The following is a 21,635-nucleotide window of genomic DNA, read 5'->3' on the forward strand; positions in this document are numbered from 1 at the left end:
AAGGGGAAAAATGAGAATCAAGACCTGTCATATAAAGGTACAGGATCCCAATAATGAATGTAACTGTACTGTACACCTAGATTGTACCAATAAACTCAATAAAAAGAAAAAAAATGCCTGCAAATAGACTGGCTCCCTTCTGAGAGGGAAGAAATTTGAGCACTTTTTTCCATAGCTCTTCATCCCCTCAAGAAAAGCACAAATGTATTCAGTTCCAAACTACATACCCACACTACTTTTTGAGTGTGTCCTGTACTCTCTGTCTTTGCCCAACAAACCCTACTTGTGTCTCTGGTGCATCCTCAAAATTCATTTTCTGCAATGAGAGTCAGCGAGCCTGCTACAGCAGGGTGGTTAAATTGGAGAAGACTCAGACCCAGCGTGCCTGTAAGTATCTTCTATGATGTTCACATAACAAAATCACTTAATGACAGTTCACAGAATATTTTCTTGTCACTAAGCAACACAGGACTGTATAAGAGAAAATCTGGGCTGGGCATGGTGGCAAACACCTGTAATCCTAGCATTCTGGAGGCCGAGGCAGAAGGATCTGTGTGAGTTCCAGGCCAGCCTGCACTACACAGTGAGACCCTGTCTCATAAAACAAAACAAAACAAAGGAGAAAATGTGTGACACAAAAGAAAAAGATCAGTTCTCTTAAGTAGATAATAGTCAAACATTTCCACACCAAGAATGCATTAAAAAAAACCAAACAATTCTGCTTGTGAAAAGGAAGTTTAAGTAAATTTAAAAAGACAAATGACAAAAAAAGATGAAAAAAAAAAAAGACAAATGACAAACTGAAAAAATTTTGAGAGTCAAGGGCAGAGGGCCAATTTCCTTAATAGAAAAGAAGGGGTAAGAAAACCCTAACAATTCAAGATAATATTTCACAAGAAAGAAAACACAAATAGATTTTTCTTTTTTTTTTCAGTACTGTGGATTGAACTCTGGACCTCAGTACCATGTGAAGGAGGCACCGAGCCACTGAGCTAAATTCCCAGCCCAAACACAAATAGATCTTAAGCATATAAAAATATGATCAAACCCAACCATGAGAAGTGAAAATTAAAACAATACTGAAACATGTTAGTTCAGGTAGAAGATGAGAAAACATATTGATGAAAGAAATAGACACTAACAAATATTGCTGGTAGGAGTATAAATGATAGAATCTCTAGGGAAAACAACCTTGTAAGATCTTTCAAAATTACAAACATACATGTGTTTTAACTCAACAACTGTGCTTTCAGGGATTTATCTTTTATATATGTAAAGCATTTGTAACAACAATGCAAGTGCTTAAAGTGTGAGCAATTGCTTTGCAAGTACTGTATGCAAAATATTCACTGCAACACCATTTGCAACAGCTCATAACTAAAACGACCTAATTCTCTGTACATCAATAAGGGACTAGTTAAGTAAATTATATATGTACAGTACAGTAGTATGGAAAAGATAATGACAAAACTCTATGTATACATGTAGAAAACTTACTAAGCTATATTTTAAAAACAGCCACAAGGGGCTGTTGTCACTAAGCAACACAGGACTGTATAAGAGAAAATCTGGGCTGGGCGTGGTGGCAAACACCTGTAATCCTAGCATTCTGGAGGCCGAGGCAGAAGGATCTGTGTGAGTTCCAGGCCAGTGGTAGAATACATATTTAGAATGCAATGCTCTCGGTTCAATCCCCAGAATAAAAAAAAATGAACAAAAGTACAAAATATTATGTACAGAACACTTTGAATTTTTAAAAGGTACATATTTTTGTGTATGTAATATACATATATACAACAGATATTTATATGAATAGATATTTGTATTTGCTCTGTGTGTATGTGTGTGATGCTGGAGAGTGAATCCAAGGCCTTCCATATGTTAAGTGTGTGCTTTACCACTGGGCTACACACACAGCCCTGTATTTGCTTTTATATGCACAGTATATCTGAAAGAGATATCAGTATATATCTGTATATAAGTACAACAGATTGATAATATTGATCACCTCCAGGAAGGGGAATTTAGTGGCTAGGTACAAGGGTGGAAAGATTATTTTTAGCCATACATTCTTTTGTACCTTTTGAATATTTATTTGTACAATGAATTATAATACTTATCCAAAAGAAAGGGGCTAGGGATATAGCTCAGTGGTAGAGTACATGCCCAGTATGTGTGAGGACTTGAGTTCAATGTGAAACACTCCACCCCCACAAAAAAGATAAATTATAACTGAATAAAAGCAGAATATATAAAGGGTGAAAAAAATCAAACAACATAGAAAAGTGTACAGTGAAAACTATACAGTGTCCTTTTGTCCTCGTTCCCTAGAGGTAACTGCTGTTTTAGGTCTCTTTCCTAAAAAGAATGGTTCAGGGGGTCTTGAGGGTCAGTCTGGAAAATTATTTTAAACAGAAACCCCACGATTCTCAGGATGAGGTAAGTTTAAGAAGCAGTTCTCTAGTCAGCTCATGCAGCATGACCATTTATTCCTAGCAAAATAGAATCTAGAGGGGAATGTGGCCATTAAATATTGATCAGGGCAAAGAGAATATGGTTTCTAGGTACAATGACCCTCAGAGTAGGAAGCACCATTGATCAATTTACACATTTATGATAACTGCTGCCACCTGCACACATGCAGTCTTCCAGTGTCTGGCCCAAACTGATCCAGTTTAGCTGTTAACCTTAAAATTTTCTAAAAGGGTAAGATGATTTATGGGAGATTACATCATAACATATCAACTAATTAGAAAAGCAGCACATCTGAGTCTTAGTGAGAGACGTATTGGGTTTGTCAGCACAAGCTTGTAATCCTAGAACTCAGAAGGCTGAGGCAGGAGGATCCCTGTGAGTTCCAGGCCAGCTTACACTACATTGAGAGACCCTGTAAAAATTGAGATATGAGATTCTGAACAATTACCTATATAGCTCTGAAGTGCTGGTCCACCGTTCAGTTGAATGAATATGAATTAAAGGCCAACTGTGTGCCAGAATGCAGAAAGCATAAAGTAAGACACAAAATGCATGTTATAAGCAAAGGGTGCCATGGGAGCAGATGAAAGGCATCTAACCAGTCAGTAGTGTAATGTTTTTTAGAGGAAGTGTCATCTATTTATTTTTTTTCCAGCTTTAATTGAGTTTATTGGTACATTTTAGGGATACAGTACAGTTACATTCATTGTTGGGATCTTGTACCTCCACATGACAGGTCTTGGTTCTCATTTTTTCCCCTTGTCCCTGCCCTCCCTTCACCCCTCCTCCCCTCCCCATCTACATACACTTTATTTCCATCTTTTCATTATCTCACATTTTTTTCTTTTCCCTTGTTTTTGTCTGTTGTTTTGAGACAGGGTCTTGCTACTTGGTTCAGGCTGGCCTCGCACTCACTATGTACCCCAGGTTGGTCTCGAATTCACAAAGATCCTGTCTCCGCCTCTTTAAATGCTGGGATTACGGGTATGTACCACCATGCCTGGCATGTCACCTATTTATAAAACTCAGGGAAACAGCTCTCTACGAAAAATTTATGTCTCATTTATATCATAAAGTAGTTTAAAGCAGTGGATTTTAAAACAGGACTTCCCCAGGAGGAGACTGGACTAAATAACTTGAGGATCTGTGTCCCTACTTCCTCTTCAACCTGTGCTCGTCTCCATTTTATATATTCTATATTTTGACTTAAAGAGTTTTTTTAAGAACATTTACTATTAGAAACAAGGAATACTAATCACTAGGATATTTATTTCAAGAAGACTGGATTTTTTGTTTTTGAGATACGGTAAGTTCCTGACTTATAAGCAAGTGCCATCGTGCAGGAATATTTGTAAACTGGATTCATTCCTAAGTAGGACACAGTGAGTCTTATACATCTTTGCCACAAATATACAATGTAAAGCATAAAAAACACACAAAGTACTGTAAATTATTTTTACATTTACAGTTACCTTAAAATGGTGGCACAGTACAACTACACAGCTACTTCTGCCATTTGTTTGCATCTATGAATATTTATAATGTGAGGTCCATTCATACCTGTGAAAGTTCACAACTTGCATGCTTATAAATTGGAATTTACTGTTCTGGGGACTGAACCCAGGACCTTCACATGCTAGGCAAGAAGTCTACCACTGAGCTATACCTATAGCCCCAGGTTCAATTTTCAACCAGTATTTATTACACCAGGCACCAATCTAGGTATGGAGATGTAGCAGTGAGACAGACAAAATTCCACTGGGTGTGGTGGTACACACCTATGATCCCAGCACTCTGGGAGGCTGAGGCAGGAATATTACAAGTGCTAGCCTACCTAAGTATATAATTTAGTGACTTAGACCCTGTCTCAAAATAAAAAGAGCCAGAGATGTAAGTAATCCTCATTGTATGAGAGAAAGAGTGAGAGAATATGAATCCCTGTTCTTGTGGGGCTGACAATGTAGTGATTGATACAGTATTTCAAGATGACAAGTAGACTAGGAGATTTACGTGTCTTATTGATCCTTGAAGCCTTGTGAAATGAGTATTATATTCCTTTCATCTTTCTAAACATAGAACACTGATGGCTGAAAAATTTTAATAACTTGGCCCAAAACACAGCTAGCAATATGGCAGAACTTGGAATAGAATCCTGTGAGGACTAACTTGAAAATAATGCTTTTTCCATCAAGTATGTTGTTTCTCAAATAAAGGCAACTGGAAAACATTACGACTGATCTTAAACTGGATGTGGTGGTGTGGTGGTGCACGCCTGTAATCCCAGCACTCGGGAGATGATCATATTAAAAAGCTTTTGTATAGCAAGAGAAACCACCAACAGACCGAGGCAAAATTTTTACCAGATATTCAGATAAAGGATTATTATCTAGAATGTATAAAGAACTCAAAAAAAATCAGATCCCCCAAATTTAAAGACCAGTGCAAAAGTGGGCATCTGCAATGAAAACACACTTCTCAGATGAAGAAGTACAAATGGCAAATGAATATATGAAAAAAATGTTCATCATCAAATGCAAATTGAAACAATGCTGAGATTCTATCTCACTCTAGAAAGAATGGATTCTATCAAGAAATCAACCAATAACAAATGCTGAAAGGGGTATGAGGGAAAAGGAAACCTGCTTCACTGTTGAGGGGGAGTGTAGGCTGGGGCAACCATTTCCACTGAGTGGAAATCAGTGTGGAGATTTCTCAAAACACTAAAACTAGAGGTTCCATTTTACTCAGCTATATTCCTTGGTATCTTCCTGAAAGAAGAAAAAGCATTATAACACAGCGATATATGCACACCCATGTTTACAGCAGCACAGTCTGTAATAGCTAAATCTTGGAAATAGCCCAAATGCCCATCAACTGACAAGTGGATAAAGAAGATGTGACTTTTTTATACAATGGAGTACTACTCTGCCATAAAAAATGAGCTTCCGACATTTACAGCTAAATGGATTTTACAGCTAAACTTTGAGACCATAGTTTTTAAAATTAGATTTTATTAGTACTTTTTTATGTACTGGGGATTGAACTCATGACCTTGTGATTTCAAGGCAGCTGGTGGCACTACAAAGCTAAATCCGCAGCCCTTTGAGACCATACTCTTAAGTGAAATAAATAAGACACACGTTTAAATACCACATTATTTCTCTGGTGTGAGAAACTGAAAGTGAAAATATGGTCTGAAATGTATAATAGATGTTGGAAAATGGGAAGAAAGTGTTCAAGTATGAAGGGGAACAAGGGAGGAGGCAAGGAGAAAGGAAAGAACAAGAAAAAAGTGAAATAGAAGGGAAAATGGAAACAAAGCTTTTGTACATAGGGAGTGGAGGGGGCTTGAGCGGGGAATGGGATAAAATAAAATTTAATTTTAAAAAGATGTTCGATCTCATTGAGGAGCAGTACACAGAACTAGACAATCCTGAAGGGTGAGGGGAGGGGATGGTGGGATCAGAGCTCTGAGCATGGACTTGATGAAACCTTTGCCTTAATGATGCCTACTGTCTACGATTTGGTGTGCCATTTTGAAACTTGAATTCCCGCAAAGAATTTGGAGATGGAATAAGTAGCTTCTTAACCAGATACCACCTGTGGCCAGAGTACTGGTTACTGGTTGACTTATGGCCCCACCACACCCCAATACTCCTTGCTAAAGAGGCAATCTAATCAGCTCACTGAAAGCACTATGCATGTTTTTCACCTGGCTGACCAGAAAAAGGGATCTTCTTCAAAACCCTAGTCAAGAAAATCAATGGGTTCCATTTCTAATCCTAGGCCACACACAGGAATGTGGACTTACAGCCCTTATCTGTCTCTCCAAGTAGACTGGGTGGATATGCTTAAGAACAGATGGCCTGTTAACCATCAGATTTTAATTTTTTTACAAAAGCAGACAATAAAAAAATAAAGCTAGAGTAGTGTAATTTCTCAGGAGTGGGTGAAGAACTTTCCCCCTGACACAATGAGAACAGTTCCAGCAAAAACCCATGGTATAGGAAGGCTCTTTTTACAAACTCTTATGAGAGTCCCTATAAAGCAATAAATATTATACCCCCCCACAAAAAAGATGTCCAGTGCTACCACTCTTATTCAACATAGTTCTGAAAACATTAGCCAGAGCAATGAGATAAGAGAATGAAATAAAGGAATAGGACTGGAAAAGAAGTCAAATTATCATTATTTGCAGATGACATGATACTCTATGTAGAATACCCCAAAAACTTTACCAAAAGACTTCTAGATTTAATAACCAAATTCAATTGTATAGCTGGATGCAAAGTCAACAATCAAAAATCAATAGCTTTCCTGTACACAAACAATAAACTCACTGAGAGAGAAGTTAGGGAAATACATTTTACAACAGCATCCCTTCAAAATGAAATGCCAAATAAATAAATGTAGACACCTCCAAATACAAACACTTTACATAGTGTTTTTATATTTAAAGGAACTACTCTTAAAATATTTATAGAATTCTGGTATTTCAATAACATCATGCTCTATTTTTAGTACCAGAGCAAAGTAATTCAATATTGCCACTGCAATTCTTCTTTCACACCATGAACATTAATTGAGAAAGGCTAACTGCAAAAAATGCATTTGTTTCCCTAAAACACGTCAGAGAGCCTTTTCTAGAATTCAAGGCAACTCCACAATTGTGGGAATATAATTCAGGCCATTACTTTCATTTCTTGGAAACCAATTCAGCAAAGAAGTCAGCCAGTTTATTTCTTGCCAAATGAGTTTTGCAAAAGCATACATTTGTCATCAATGGACAAATACCACCACACACTTGGGAAGGTATTTTTCAACAACCTGCTTATATTGAAAGCATCTAAATGAGTTGTAAAGTCAAGTAAAGAAGGCAGATATCTTATTTTAATCTTCAGAAGGATGCTGAATGTTCTCTAGATGCCAAACAAGTCATCTTTTCCAGTACCTTGAGTACTGTGCCTCACCTAAGCCCATCGACACTTCAATAAAACAACAGGGCAGATTTCCAAAACATGAACCTAATAATTCACTAAGCAAAGTATTCGACTCTGGTTTAAATCACAACGTTAATCACTAGTTCCTAACCTGATTCATTTTGAATTTTTTCAAAATGAATTTCTTCAAAATGAATCCTGAGGAATGATATGACAGCTGTAAGTTTAAGTCCTTGGAAAGAAAGCTTCAGATAGAAGTTTCTTAAGTCCAACAGTGACTCTACTATATAAGCACTATCTATAGCCATACAGTATTTACTTATTTTCACCAGCCAATATTAAAAATTCTAGGACTTGGCTGAAGGTATAATTCAGGGGCAGAGCACTTGCCTAGCATGCACAAGGTCCTGGGTTCCACCTCCAGAATAGGAAAAAAAAATGAAGACTTATATCAACACACAAAATCCACATATTTCTGGATGTACCAGTGACAGGCTTCAAGCCACAAAATTAGGTTACATCAAAATTCTTAGTACCTAAGTTATAACAACCTGCAATGATTCTCAAGTGTGGCAGAAATGAAAATGTGCTAGAAGTCTTATTAAAAGCAGAGGGATGAGGGCCGGGATAGTAGCTCAGTGATACAGTCCTTGCCTAGCATCCACAAGATCCTAGGTTTGACCACACATAGATAAAATAAGACAAAACCTGATGAGCCTTACCCACGGTTTTATGAGGCTCAGGTTCTCTCACACACTGCAATAAAGTTGTCAGCCATAGCTGCAGTCATCTCAAGGTTTGACTGGGGATGAGTCTACTTCTAAGCACTCACATGGCTGTTGGCAGGATTCAGTTCTCTGTGGATTACTGGACTGAGTGCCTCGATTCTTCCCTGGCTGTTGGTTGGAGGCAGACCTCAGTTTCTTGTCATGTGGGCCTTTCCATTAGAGCAGCTCACAACATGGGAGCCTGCTTCATCAGAGTGATCAGCCAGGAGAGAGAAAAGAAGTGGGGTGAGGGAGAATGGAGGGGAGTAGGGAGTGAGGGAAGGAAAAAGGGAGGGAAAGGAAGGGAGGGACGGAAGGAGGGAGAGAGCACAAACAAGATGGAAGTCATAGTTTTTTAATCTAATTGCTTTCATTATAATCTGCTCTTTAGAAATAAAGTCACAATAAGGTCCAGCCCACGTGCTAGAAGGGGGTGGGAAGGGGATTACACAAAGGTGTACATGCCAGGAGGGGAAATCATTAGGAGTATAGAAGATGTCTATTATGAATCCCAAATGCCACTGGGTCACTGTGTCAGTAAGACACCATGGAGTGGTAGAGAGACCAATAAATGAAGACCTATGGCTAATCCAAAGGAGACAGCCAGTGTTGCCAGAGGATCTGGTATTTTAATAGTTGGAAAGTCCCACATTTTTGAAGTTGTCAAAAAATTCATGAAAAAAATGTGTGCGCACCATATATGACCTGTGGGCTGCCAGTTTGCCAACTTTGCTACAACCTTTGTAATTTCTTATGTGGTACAAATGAGAGGGCAAGGGTTTGGGTATTTGCTATGAAAATCCTGGTTCTGCCACTTCTACTGGTTCTATCCCTGAGCCTATGACTAGGGCCAGAAAAAAAAAATATCCTAGGACCTTATACTACATTTTTTTTGTCTCCTCTACTAAGAATATGAGCTACTGGAGGAGTAGAGTAACATATTTTGTAGCCCTGACCTCAACACTATCTTACTTCCCTACTTAATTCTCCACAGAGGTTATTATACCACCTGAAATACGACACACTGTCTTTCTTGTTTACTATCTTTCCCATCAGAATAGAAGCTTCATATAAGGTCAGAAATCTGTTTCATTCCATGATGCACCCTAACAATCTTGAACTCTACCTATCACATAGTAGCAGCCTAATACATTGGTTGAATGAATTCTAATGTTTCATAGTACTCAGCACAGCAGGTTTGGCACAGACTAGGTACTTAAAAATGTTAACTGAACTGAAAAGCATTTCTTAGCATCCTGCTAAGAAAAATGAAGTGAAGTGAAGCTAAAAAATGATGGACAGATCATGAAGAACCCTGAATATCATGCCATGCTAAGCTTAAAGCATGCAATTAAGATGATCAATGTCCAACCTATTTGGGACACAAGGTATTTTGGCTGGCTCACAAGATATTTTAGTCAGCTCACCACTTTGGCAGGCTGAAGCAGGGGGATTAGAAGTTTGAGATCATCCTACGCAACTTAGCAAGACTGTCTCAAAACAGAAAAATAAAAAGGGCTAGAGAAGTAGCTTAATGTGAAGGCCCTGGGTTCAATCTCTAGTACCAAAAAATATATTTTTTGGTTAAAGTAATAGTGGCTACTATTTATATGGTGTTATGGCTTGTGTTTAGATGTCCCCCAAAGCCTCATGTGGTCACAGGTGGGGCTTTTTCAGAGTTGGCTGGATCTAGAATATGTGACACTGGAATTGATTCATGGTGCAATGCTAGGCTCAAGGGCACTAGGATTAAGGGTGTGAAGGCTACCTACTCTAAGTAGTCTGGATAAAAGAGGCAGAAAGACACTGTTAAAGTCCCTTGTTGCTTTGCTACCTTCTGTCTCCCATGAACTATTTCTCCTCTGTGATGCTATCTTGCTGTAGAGTAGGCCAATTATGGACTGAAACCTCTACAAACTAAGCTAAATAAACCTTTCCTCCTTTAACTTTGGGTGTTGGGTATTTTATCTCAGCAACAAGAAAAGTAACTAAGACATATGGTATTTACTATGTGCCATAAAATGTCCTAGCACTTTACATATATTAATTAAATCATTTAGGAGATCCATCATGGTGGATTAGAGCCAGCAGCACTCACAGGATGCTCGAGGATGGATCTGTAGGTATTAAAGAAGAGGAGCCAACAAAAAACCCACGCACAGTTTTAGAGAAAAAAGTGGGATCACGTCTCAATTCTGGAGTTCCTTACAGCTCAGCTCTGGTGAATATATGGGAAAGTAACCTCCTGAGGGAAGAAGTGTATTAAAACAACAGGTGGCTGTGTGGCAGTTACAGTATGTGTTCAGCCAAGCATTCCCTGCCCAGGGCCCACATGTCCCAACTCTCTTCCCACTGGGAGATAGAACATAGTGACCAAGATATTTGCAGGAGGGAGACCCTCAGATTAGGGCACTAAGAAAGGCTCTAGCCAGAAAAATAAATCAGAGGGTAGTGACTGAGTTAGGACCCTTGAGCCCCAGGGATAGAAAGAAGCAAGGACTTGGTTCAAGATAGCAACCTGGAAATAGGGTGGGGCATGCAGCAGGCTGGGGCAAGCAGCAGTTGTGATTAATGTGATTCTGTGGTGGAGAAGACACATGGAATAGTGCCACTACTCCCACCACCACCCCAAATGCTGCCAAACTCTGTGCCCATGTGGCATCCTGCCAGCCATGTGGCCCTACAAATGTCACAGGGCTAGGTGCTCATCAGGATCCACTGCAAATGCCCCTAAAAACTGCTGAGCAACGAGCCTGCATGGGCTCCTACATACTATCATGGTCCATACAGAGGGGCCCTCCACCGCCAAGCACTAGGTGCCACTGAATTTACACCGACAGAGAACTTGGAATAAGTGGGTGAAGCCAGTGGAAGTGGCACTGTGCAGCATGCTCCCCAAGAGTTACATGGAGGAACCAGACTAGACATAAACAATTGCAGGAATTGCTACAGAAGGGAAGAGACAGGAATTGAAGTCCTCCCAGAAATAAGTGGAGGATGGAGTACTTGATCAGTCCTGATCTACCCTCCTCCTATCCGACACAATTAGAGGTTTCTGATCATAGGACAGAGACAAAAATATCTGGATACCCATGCCCAGAGGCGGCTCTGTGGAAAACTAACATAGTCTGCCTGCAGAGGGAAGGAGAAGCAGGCTCCACAGCATGCCTGGAAAGGAATCTATACTTTTATGCCTTTGTATTTTATTTTAATCATTTTTTCTTCTTCATATCTTTCCTTTCATCTGAAATATGTGAGGTGCTTATACATGTGAAATGGAGAATAAAAATTAGTGCCTATGTTTGAATAGAATCTTTAATGGTCAAATTAGGTTAAGCTCCACCAAAAATTGTGTACAGATTGAAGCATAAGCCTTCTAGTAGATTATTAATTAGTTCCAACCTCCTGCAGTTTCCCCCAATCTCCAGTTGTCCTTCCCTATCTCTTTTTCCTTTCCCCCCTACAGATAACCTCTCAAACTCCTTCATTTTAGATATAAAAATGATATCACCAAATTCTTCTTTCCTATATTCTTATGCTGTATTTTCATTTATTTATTTATTTTGGTTGTGGCAGTTACAGTATGTGTTCAGCCAAGCATTCCCTGCCCAGGGCCCACATGTCCCAACTCTCTTCCCACTGGGAGATAGAACATAGTGACCAAGATATTTGCAGGAGGGAGACCCTCAGATTAGGGCACTAAGAAAGGCTCTAGCCAGAAAAATAAATCAGAGGGTAGTGACTGAGTTAGGACCCTTGAGCCCCAGGGATAGAAAGAAGCAAGGACTTGGTTCAAGATAGCAACCTGGAAATAGGGTGGGGCATGCAGCAGGCTGGGGCAAGCAGCAGTTGTGATTAATGTGATTCTGTGGTGGAGAAGACACATGGAATAGTGCCACTACTCCCACCACCACCCCAAATGCTGCCAAACTCTGTGCCCATGTGGCATCCTGCCAGCCATGTGGCCCTACAAATGTCACAGGGCTAGGTGCTCATCAGGATCCACTGCAAATGCCCCTAAAAACTGCTGAGCAACGAGCCTGCATGGGCTCCTACATACTATCATGGTCCATACAGAGGGGCCCTCCACCGCCAAGCACTAGGTGCCACTGAATTTACACCGACAGAGAACTTGGAATAAGTGGGTGAAGCCAGTGGAAGTGGCACTGTGCAGCATGCTCCCCAAGAGTTACATGGAGGAACCAGACTAGACATAAACAATTGCAGGAATTGCTACAGAAGGGAAGAGACAGGAATTGAAGTCCTCCCAGAAATAAGTGGAGGATGGAGTACTTGATCAGTCCTGATCTACCCTCCTCCTATCCGACACAATTAGAGGTTTCTGATCATAGGACAGAGACAAAAATATCTGGATACCCATGCCCAGAGGCGGCTCTGTGGAAAACTAACATAGTCTGCCTGCAGAGGGAAGGAGAAGCAGGCTCCACAGCATGCCTGGAAAGGAATCTATACTTTTATGCCTTTGTATTTTATTTTAATCATTTTTTCTTCTTCATATCTTTCCTTTCATCTGAAATATGTGAGGTGCTTATACATGTGAAATGGAGAATAAAAATTAGTGCCTATGTTTGAATAGAATCTTTAATGGTCAAATTAGGTTAAGCTCCACCAAAAATTGTGTACAGATTGAAGCATAAGCCTTCTAGTAGATTATTAATTAGTTCCAACCTCCTGCAGTTTCCCCCAATCTCCAGTTGTCCTTCCCTATCTCTTTTTCCTTTCCCCCCTACAGATAACCTCTCAAACTCCTTCATTTTAGATATAAAAATGATATCACCAAATTCTTCTTTCCTATATTCTTATGCTGTATTTTCATTTATTTATTTATTTTGGTGCCAGGGATTGAACTCAGGTCCTTGCGCTTGCAAGGCAGGCCACCGAACCACTGAGCTAAATCCCTGGCCCCTGCTATATTTTCTTTCTAAATAATATTCTTCTTTCTTCCTCACTCTTTCCCACATCCTCTATATCCCAGCCTACTTGTCATTGGCACTAATCTATTGTCTTCCTGGGTTAGTGAAAACAAAGTAAAATTGTTAAAACAGAACTCAGGTCCTTGCGCTTGCAAGGCAGGCCACCGAACCACTGAGCTAAATCCCTGGCCCCTGCTATATTTTCTTTCTAAATAATATTCTTCTTTCTTCCTCACTCTTTCCCACATCCTCTATATCCCAGCCTACTTGTCATTGGCACTAATCTATTGTCTTCCTGGGTTAGTGAAAACAAAGTAAAATTGTTAAAACAAATTTTACCTTATATGACTGACATTTAGTTGGTTTGTAGATGCTCATATAGCATGTAAGTTGTCATTCTCTCCTTATGATGCAACAAATGAACTAGCCCTATTACAATGAGTGGATTGAAGAGGTACAGAAATATCAAAACATAACCAAAGTCAAGGTCACATCACAGGGAAATATATACTAGCTAAAGAATCTCCACAGATTCTTTAGTAGTGACAGACTTTTTCTACCCTAACTGATCTTCATCCCTCAGCGCGCGCGCACACACACACACACACACACACACACACACACACACACACAAAACAGAAACATAAAAAGACAACACATCCCTTGAAAATACCTTAAGTCTCCCAAAGCTGACTGAATGGGCAGTGAAGTAGAGGAAGTCCAAGAAAAAACTCATAAAAAAAATGTACAGAATGTTTAAAGAGATCAAAGGAGAAAGAAATAAGCAAATTCATAAGATGTTTTGTGAACTTAAAGAGGATTTAATTAAATAAATGAGTAATTAATACTATGTTCTGCAGCTTAAAGAATACACAAAAAATAAGATGGCTGAATTACAGAAGACACTATAATATATAAATGATAATCTTAATAAAGTGATATTATGAAAGTAAATCAGGCAGAAATCCAGATGTGAAAAATTCAATTGAAAGTATGGGCAGCAGGTACAGCTAATGTGAGGAGAGAGTATCAGATTCTGAAGACAAGGTTAATATAGGAGATGATATACTCAATGATGCATTACAAAAAGTTATTGTGGAAACTAGAACCAATAACTGATACGTGACTCAAAGAAAGACTTTGAGAGTTATAAGAGTAAAGATTAAGTTAGGGAAAAAAATCAATTGTCAAGTAAATGAGGCATACAGAACCCCAAACAGCCAGTCAGAAAAGAACCTCTCCACAACACATCATAGTCAAAACTCCAGAATTTAAGCACAAAATGAGGATAATAAAAGCTGTTAGGGAAAAAACAAGTAACCTATAAAGGCAAGCCAATCAGAACAAAAGCAGATTTCTCAGTATAAACTTTAAAGGCCAGGAGTGAAGTTTTTGAGCCCTAAAAAATATCAACCCAGATTTCTTTATCCTGCAAAGTCAGTGATCCTTCAAAATTGGCAGAGGGGGTTGGGGATTTAGCTCAGTGGCACCACGCCTGCCTTGTAAACACAAGGTCCTGAGTTTGATCACCGGTACTGCAAAAAAAAAAAAAAAAATGGCAGAGGGGCATGGTGGTCCATGCTTGTGATTCCAGAACCTGGGAGCCTGAGGCAGGAAGACAGCCATGAGTTCAAGGGCTAGCCTGGTCTACCTGTATCAAGAAAACAAAAAGAAAGGAAAGGAAATTGGTAGAGAAATACTTTCCTTTTTTTGGAGACAGTCTCACTATGTAGTTCATGCTGGCCTTGAATTCACTATGTAGCCCAGACTAGCCTTGAACTTGTGGCAATCCTCCAACCTCAGCCTCCCAAATGCTGGAGTAACCTGAAAAGGTGTGTGCCACCAAGCCTAGCTCGAGAAATACTTTCTATAACAAAGAAATCTTAAAGAAATTCATGACCACAAACTGGTACTACAGAAAATACTTAAGGGGATCCTAGACAGAGATAGGGAGGCCATCAATACCAGAGACCCCAAAAGAAAGTATATATCTAACTGGGAGAGTAAATGAAAGGAATCAGCACTGGAAAAATAATGAAATGACAAGATTCAGTAAAAACCTTAAAATAATATCTCATTGTTAATCATCTAAATACCTAGGAATTAACCTAACCAAGAAAGTGAAAGACCTTCATAACAAAAGCTGTAGTAGTCTGACAAAAGAGACAGAAGAGTACATGAAAAAATTGGAAGGATATCCTGTGCTCCTGAGCAGACAGAACCAATATCATCAAAATATCCATACTACCAAAAATGATAAGCAGATTTAATACAATTCCAATTAAAATAGCATTAGTATTCTTCATACAAATAGAAAAAATACTCCTAAAATGTATATGGCACTAGAAAGGATCCCAATTACCCAGAGCAGTACTGAGCACTAAGAACAAAGGAGGAGGCATTACAATCCCAGATTTCAAGTTATACTACACAGCTACAGCAATAAAAACAGCATTCTATTTTTGCATTGCTAGAGTTCCATCAAGGCAGAGTAGGGGGCAGCAATGAAAAAGGAAAGCTCCCAGAATGTACCTAAATATTTAGGTATTCCTGAGCAGGGAGACAAAGAAAGCTACTAAGGAAAGGCAGACAGAAAGAAAAAAATCACTAAATTCAAATTCTTTATCAGGGAGATTCAGAAAGGAAACACAGACCTTGCCAGGAACACAGTACCCTTATACCTCTAGTCCAACATACACACCATCCACGAAGAAGAGCTCTAATGGTGTGATGGATCATGGGATATAGATCCAGCAGTCAGAACTAGAAAAGATCTCCACAATACATCATAGCCAAAAATCTCAGAAGTTCAACACAAGAACAAAATTTTAAAAGCTGTCAGAGAAAAACAACAAATCACCTATAAAGGTAAACCTATTAAAATTACAGCAGAAGACTTAACACAAACCTCAAAGGTCAGGAGAGCTTGGAGAAAGTTCTTTGATCCTAAAAGGAAACAACTTTCAACTCAGAATAATATAGCCTGTAAAACTAGCTTTCAAAAGTGATGGAGAAACTGGGCATGTTAGTACACATCTATAATCCCAGCACTTGGGAGGCTGAAGCAGGAGGATCACCAGGAGTTTCAAGACAGGGCTACATAGTGACTTCAAGGCCAGCCTACACTATAAAGCAAGACCCTGTCTCAAAGAACAAAACTAAACAAACAAACAAACAAAAAGTGATAAAAGAAATTAGGAACTTCCATAACAAAGAGTAGCTTAAGAAATTCATGGCTACTAGACCAGCACAACAAAAAATAATACTATCCTAAGAAAAGATAATGAAGAGAGCAATGCCAAAGGGCCTACTGGAATGAACACAGCAAGAAGGGTGAATAATTATGCAAAAGAGGAAAACAGAAGAATTGGCACCAGGAAAAAAATCCACAATGACAAGAATCAGTGAATATGGATAGGTAGAATAAACCAAAAATAAAAACTCAATAGTATACTGCATATAAGAAATGCACTTAATATTTAAAAAGTCCATAAATTAAAAATCAAAGGATCAAGGGGCCAGGAATTTAGCTCAGTGATGCTGCGCCTGCCTTGCAAGTTGCAAGGTCCTGAATTCGATCCCCAATACAGGGGAAAAAAAAAACCCACAAAGGTTAGAAAACAAGCTTTCATACAACAGGTGCTAGAAAGCAAGCAGGAGGAGCTAGTCTATCTCCAGATAAAGTAGATGTCAAGCCAAAACTGTTCAGAAGAGACAGAGATGATCACTAAATACTGGAAAAGAGAACAATTCAAGCGGAAGAGAGAACAATTGTAAATATACAGTGGTACCTTGGTTCACAAACTTAATTTATGCCACGATTCTGGGGAAAATGGCTACATTCATGTTCATGCAAAAAAGGTGGCTGTGGTTGTGTCACCCAATGCAGAGTCCTCAAAAACAAATTTTGTCAAATTCTGTATGTGAACCAAATTTCAAATAAAAGCGTGGGTGAACCAAAGCATCATTGTATATACAGCAAATACCAGCACATATAACATCATAAGACAAATACTACTTGGCATAAAAGAGCAACGCAATTATCATGGGGAACACCCCATCATGAATCAACTAGACAAAAAAAAATCAACAAAGAAATACAAGAGGTGAACTTAACTGATATCCATAGAGTATTCAACCAAACAACAGAATACACATTCTTCACAGCAGCATATGGAATGTATTCTAAAATAAAGCTCATACTAGGCCATAAAGCTTGCTTTGTGAGACCTGACTGAGCTAAAAAGACTCCTTGTTGGCCGGCTAATGACCCCAGAGACTGCTGTGCACCCCTCCCCTTATCAAACATCAGGTACCGAGGACACAATATTCAATTTTGGCCTTAACTTGTCGGGATGGAAAGCTTGGGTCAGCACCCTCAAGGACCAATTATCGTTATATTGCTCATCCTCATGTTTGGTCCCTGCATGGAAAAATGGATATCAAAACTCATACATCAGAGAGTAGCTGCTGCCCAACATTATCAGATGCTAATTATGTAGAATAATGAAAGTTGGTATGAACATAACAAGGGGTAAGGAGATACCCCCAAAACAAAGGGAGGAATGATAGGGAGAACCTTTGTAAATAACAAAAACCTATAAAATGTTACAATGTAGAATGGCTTCTGCTATCTCTAACAGCAGTTTGTTTTGTTTAGCTCAAAACTAATAGGCACCAAAGGCACTAATTGCTGAATAAGGTATTTGGTCTAACCCTGAGATAAGTCAAGGTCTTGAGCTCCTGATGAGACTGGAGCCACATGATCATAAAAGTATCTGTATGAGAGAACCATTGTTAACATTTACTTTCCTGACCCTGAGCACCCCCTTCCTATGGGCTAGGATAGCTAGGCCAATCTTCAAGGTAAACTCCCCAACAGCAAAGAACTGTTATGTCTGGGTTGAAAGTTAACTGTCTTGTGACCATGATTTGTATATCTATAAATGAAATGTAACCACCTGAATGAGGTCATGGCTGTAAAATCTATAAAATCTATGCACAATCCTGTAACAGGGCTTCACTTCTCTTAGAGAGTGGAGTCTGCACATGTGAAATAAACTTCTTTCAGTCTTATCTGTGTCCCGGTATTTGGTGTACTCACAGGCTTGGTACAACAGCTTAAGCAGAAAAGAATCAAAATAATCCCACATACATTTTCCGATCAGAGTGCAATAAAACTAAAAATCAATGGCAAGAAAAATCAAAGAAATTATGCGAACACATGGAGAATAAAAAATACACTCTGATCAATGGGTCACAGGATAAACGCAGCCTAGAATCAAAGGATAATGCCAGTAGAATTGTGTTAGTTACTTTTGTCTCATTGCGGAGACAAAATACCTGATACCCAAAGTTAAAAGGGAAGGGGTTTATCTGGTTTACACTTCGTAGAGATTTCAGTCCATAATCAGCCAACTCCAAGGCAGGGATGACAAACAGGCATAGCAGAACAGAAACAACACAGGACATACAAGGTATTAACAAAGGAGGGTGTACCGGCATCTTTCTTCCCCTTTTATCTTATTCAAACTACCAGGATTAGGGCAGTACCAAACTAATGACCCCCACATAGTGGTTTACTAATCATACACCCTTAACCCCAACATTACACATTCCAGATTCAATTACCTCTGAAAAAGAAAGTCCCACTCATCTGCATGAGGCTTTGGGGGGACACCTAAACACAAACCATAATAACAATATACTAGAACCTACAGGATACAGTGAAAGCAGTTCTAAGGGAAGTTTAAAGGTGTATCATCAGAAAAAGAGACAGTCCAAATAAATAATGGAATGATGTATTTCAAGGCCCGAAGAACAAGAACAATTCTTGTGAGGCAGGCAGCAAACCACTGAGCTAAATCCTCAGACACAACAAGAACAATTCTAATCCAAACCTAGTGCAAGGAAGAAAATTATAAAGATCAGAGCAGAAATTAATGAAATTGATTCTAAAAGTAATACAAAGAATGAAGGAATGAAAGAGCTGATTCTTTGAAAGCATAAACTAAATAGGTAATCCCTTACCTAAACTTGTGGAGAAGGAAAGAAAAACCAATATAAATACAATTAGAAAAGAAAGAAGTGAAATCACAATGGAAAGTCCCAAAATCCACAGGATTATAACTTATTACTTTGAAAACCTATACTCCAATGTTTTGGAAAATCTAGAAGAAAAGGACAGATTTCTAGACATATATGAATTACCAAAACCAAACCAAGAAGATATAAAAATACTGAACAACTCAATGAAATTGAGGCAGTAGTAAAAAAACCTGCCAGCTAAGAAAAGCAAAGCCCAGGGCTTGATGGCTGAATTCTATAAGAACTTCAGAGAGTTTTACAGCAATATGTCTTAAACTTTTAAATAAAATTGAAAGAGGTGTACTGTCAAAGTCATTCCTGGATGCCAGTATTACTCTGATACCAAAGTCATAAAAGGGCTTAACAAAAAGAAAATGATAGGTCATTCTTTTTAATGAACATTGATATATTATCGCTTCTCGGCCTTTTGGCTAAGATCAAGTGTAATGAACATTGATATAAAAATCCTCAACAAGATACTGGCAAACATGGCCGGCTGGCCGGCTGCAGGAACCACACAGGTGGCCTGCTTCCAGTGTCTGTGCTCTGTGCAAGCACCACCAGCTGCACTGCGGAGTTCCCAGTGAGAGACTCTCAGCAAGGAGGCACCAGAGCGCCCTGCCAAGTCGCGATACAGCAGTGGCACCCCTGACAGCATGGGGAATAGGCTAGCTGCTGAGCCAGGCCCAGACCAGTGGGGCTCAAGGCTGACAGGCGAGGAGACTAGCCCGAGCACTTGAACAATGAGCCACTCTACTACCTGTTCTCCCTAGGCACCTAACTGGGCAATGAGATCTTCTGTATCCTGGTCTTCCCTTTTTGGATCTGGAAACTGGACCCCCTAATGATTGCTAGCTGGCAATCACGTAGGTGATGCTCATGAAAGATGTGACATGCTGGCTGCAGCTGCCTTACCACCTGTGGTCAAGCTGGAGATTTGCTACAATTCCAAGAATGGCTTGCTCTCCACCCATACCATGTCCAGCACCACCATTCCCATCACCCAACCTGGTCCTGCTCACCTACAGCTGCTAGCAGCATTCTATGATACATGGACAAATTCTTAATCCCTTCCGGAGTTCTCTAGTGTGCCTGAGTAGGTTGTACACAGGAATGCACTCTCTTCTGGACATTATTGCTGGATTCCTATATACATTTTAATTTTAGCTATCTTGTGTTTTTGGACCTGACTGACAACTTTAACCAAATTCCTAACTATGCTTCATTGATCATTATTGGGCTTCATTTAGCTTTGGGGATCTTTTCTTTCACTCTTGACACCTGCAGTACACCCTGAGGCAACACAGCTGAGATTCTAGGAGGTGCTGCTGGAATTGCATGTGGATCTCCCACTACTTATAATGGATCTACTAGCCTTCTGCACACATTTTACCTTTGTCTATGCTTCCCATTCTTCTGGCTCTCTTTGGAAAAACCATATTGTGAGTCTTCATGTGAATGGTATTTGTACAAATAAAGATATAATGAAAAGTTCACCACCCATTTAGCCTGTAAAATCTTTAAGACTGTGATGATATTTGAAAAGCAAGAGAGCACATGGAAGTTGAGCATTCGTATCAGTATATTACCTATGGAATGATTGGCTTCTCTATTACATTTTTTGTTCCCTACATATATTTGTTTATTGGTACTGAAGCTCTTGATGGGGAAATATTGTTTTAAACCATTTAACAGTTTACCCTGAGTGTCACTTAGGTAGTGTACATTTATGTACTATCCTGAGTGTCATTTGGGCAGGTGTCATTTCAACCACTTGATTCTTGTATTGAATAAATTTGATAAAATTATGATTTTTATATTTCCCTTTATATTATCTTATAAAAATTAACCAAAAAATGCAATTTTGGGACATATTGTATTTAAATAATTGGAGTGGTATGTGAGAGACTGCTTGGGCGTGCATAAGATGGCTGCCCTCAACCTTAGCCTTTGCCTCAGTGGAAAAATCCCACTAGACTACATACGTGACCTTTGGCAGGTCTAGCCCCTGGGCAAACAGGAAATCTTACAGAAAAAATAGCCCTTTGTGCTAACCACAGGGTCACCGGATCTGGAGCAGGAAGCAGGTGGTATTTTCCCCGTCCTACTTGCCCCTAGGGATTGTGCACTTACCCCTCCCCACATTTGGTAAAATACTGATTGCTGTATGGTTAAATGCTTGAATGACTCATGTGATTGGTAGAGGATTTGCTTGAGCTGTCCAATAAGCTTGCTGAACCCTCCCCCTGGGATAACAGTATATAATCGTTTTGCTGAGCCAATAAAGCGCCTTTGATCAGAAACCAGACTTGGGCCGTGTACTCTAACTTCTTAAAGATTTCCTCCACAGACATTCAAGATCGGATCGGCCTCTGATGACCCACGAATAAGAGGCGGCTCTCATCTCCTATTCCCCGCGGGACGGGGTCCCC

General features: G+C 39.4%; 2 protein-coding genes and 1 pseudogene across 2 annotated transcripts in view; 2 read left to right on the forward strand and 1 right to left on the reverse strand.

Annotated features, from left to right (window-relative positions):
- Fam120c (family with sequence similarity 120C) overlaps positions 1 to 21,635 on the reverse strand; it is a 198,532-nt gene that overhangs the window by 151,721 nt on the left and 25,176 nt on the right.
- Sgpp1 (sphingosine-1-phosphate phosphatase 1) lies at positions 2,368 to 20,886 on the forward strand. Its single transcript, XM_033760223.1, is given in 6 exon segments — positions 2,368 to 2,439; positions 19,931 to 20,069; positions 20,110 to 20,207; positions 20,209 to 20,361; positions 20,363 to 20,573; positions 20,576 to 20,886. Coding segments are annotated over 6 exon segments (984 nt in total).
- On the forward strand, positions 19,615 to 19,762 carry LOC117284790 (annotated as a pseudogene).

The sequence above is a fragment of the Fukomys damarensis genome, unplaced genomic scaffold (genome assembly GCF_012274545.1).
Source record: "Fukomys damarensis isolate Sample0158 unplaced genomic scaffold, DMR_v1.0_HiC HiC_scaffold_39, whole genome shotgun sequence".
NCBI classification, from domain to species: domain Eukaryota; kingdom Metazoa; phylum Chordata; class Mammalia; order Rodentia; family Bathyergidae; genus Fukomys; species Fukomys damarensis.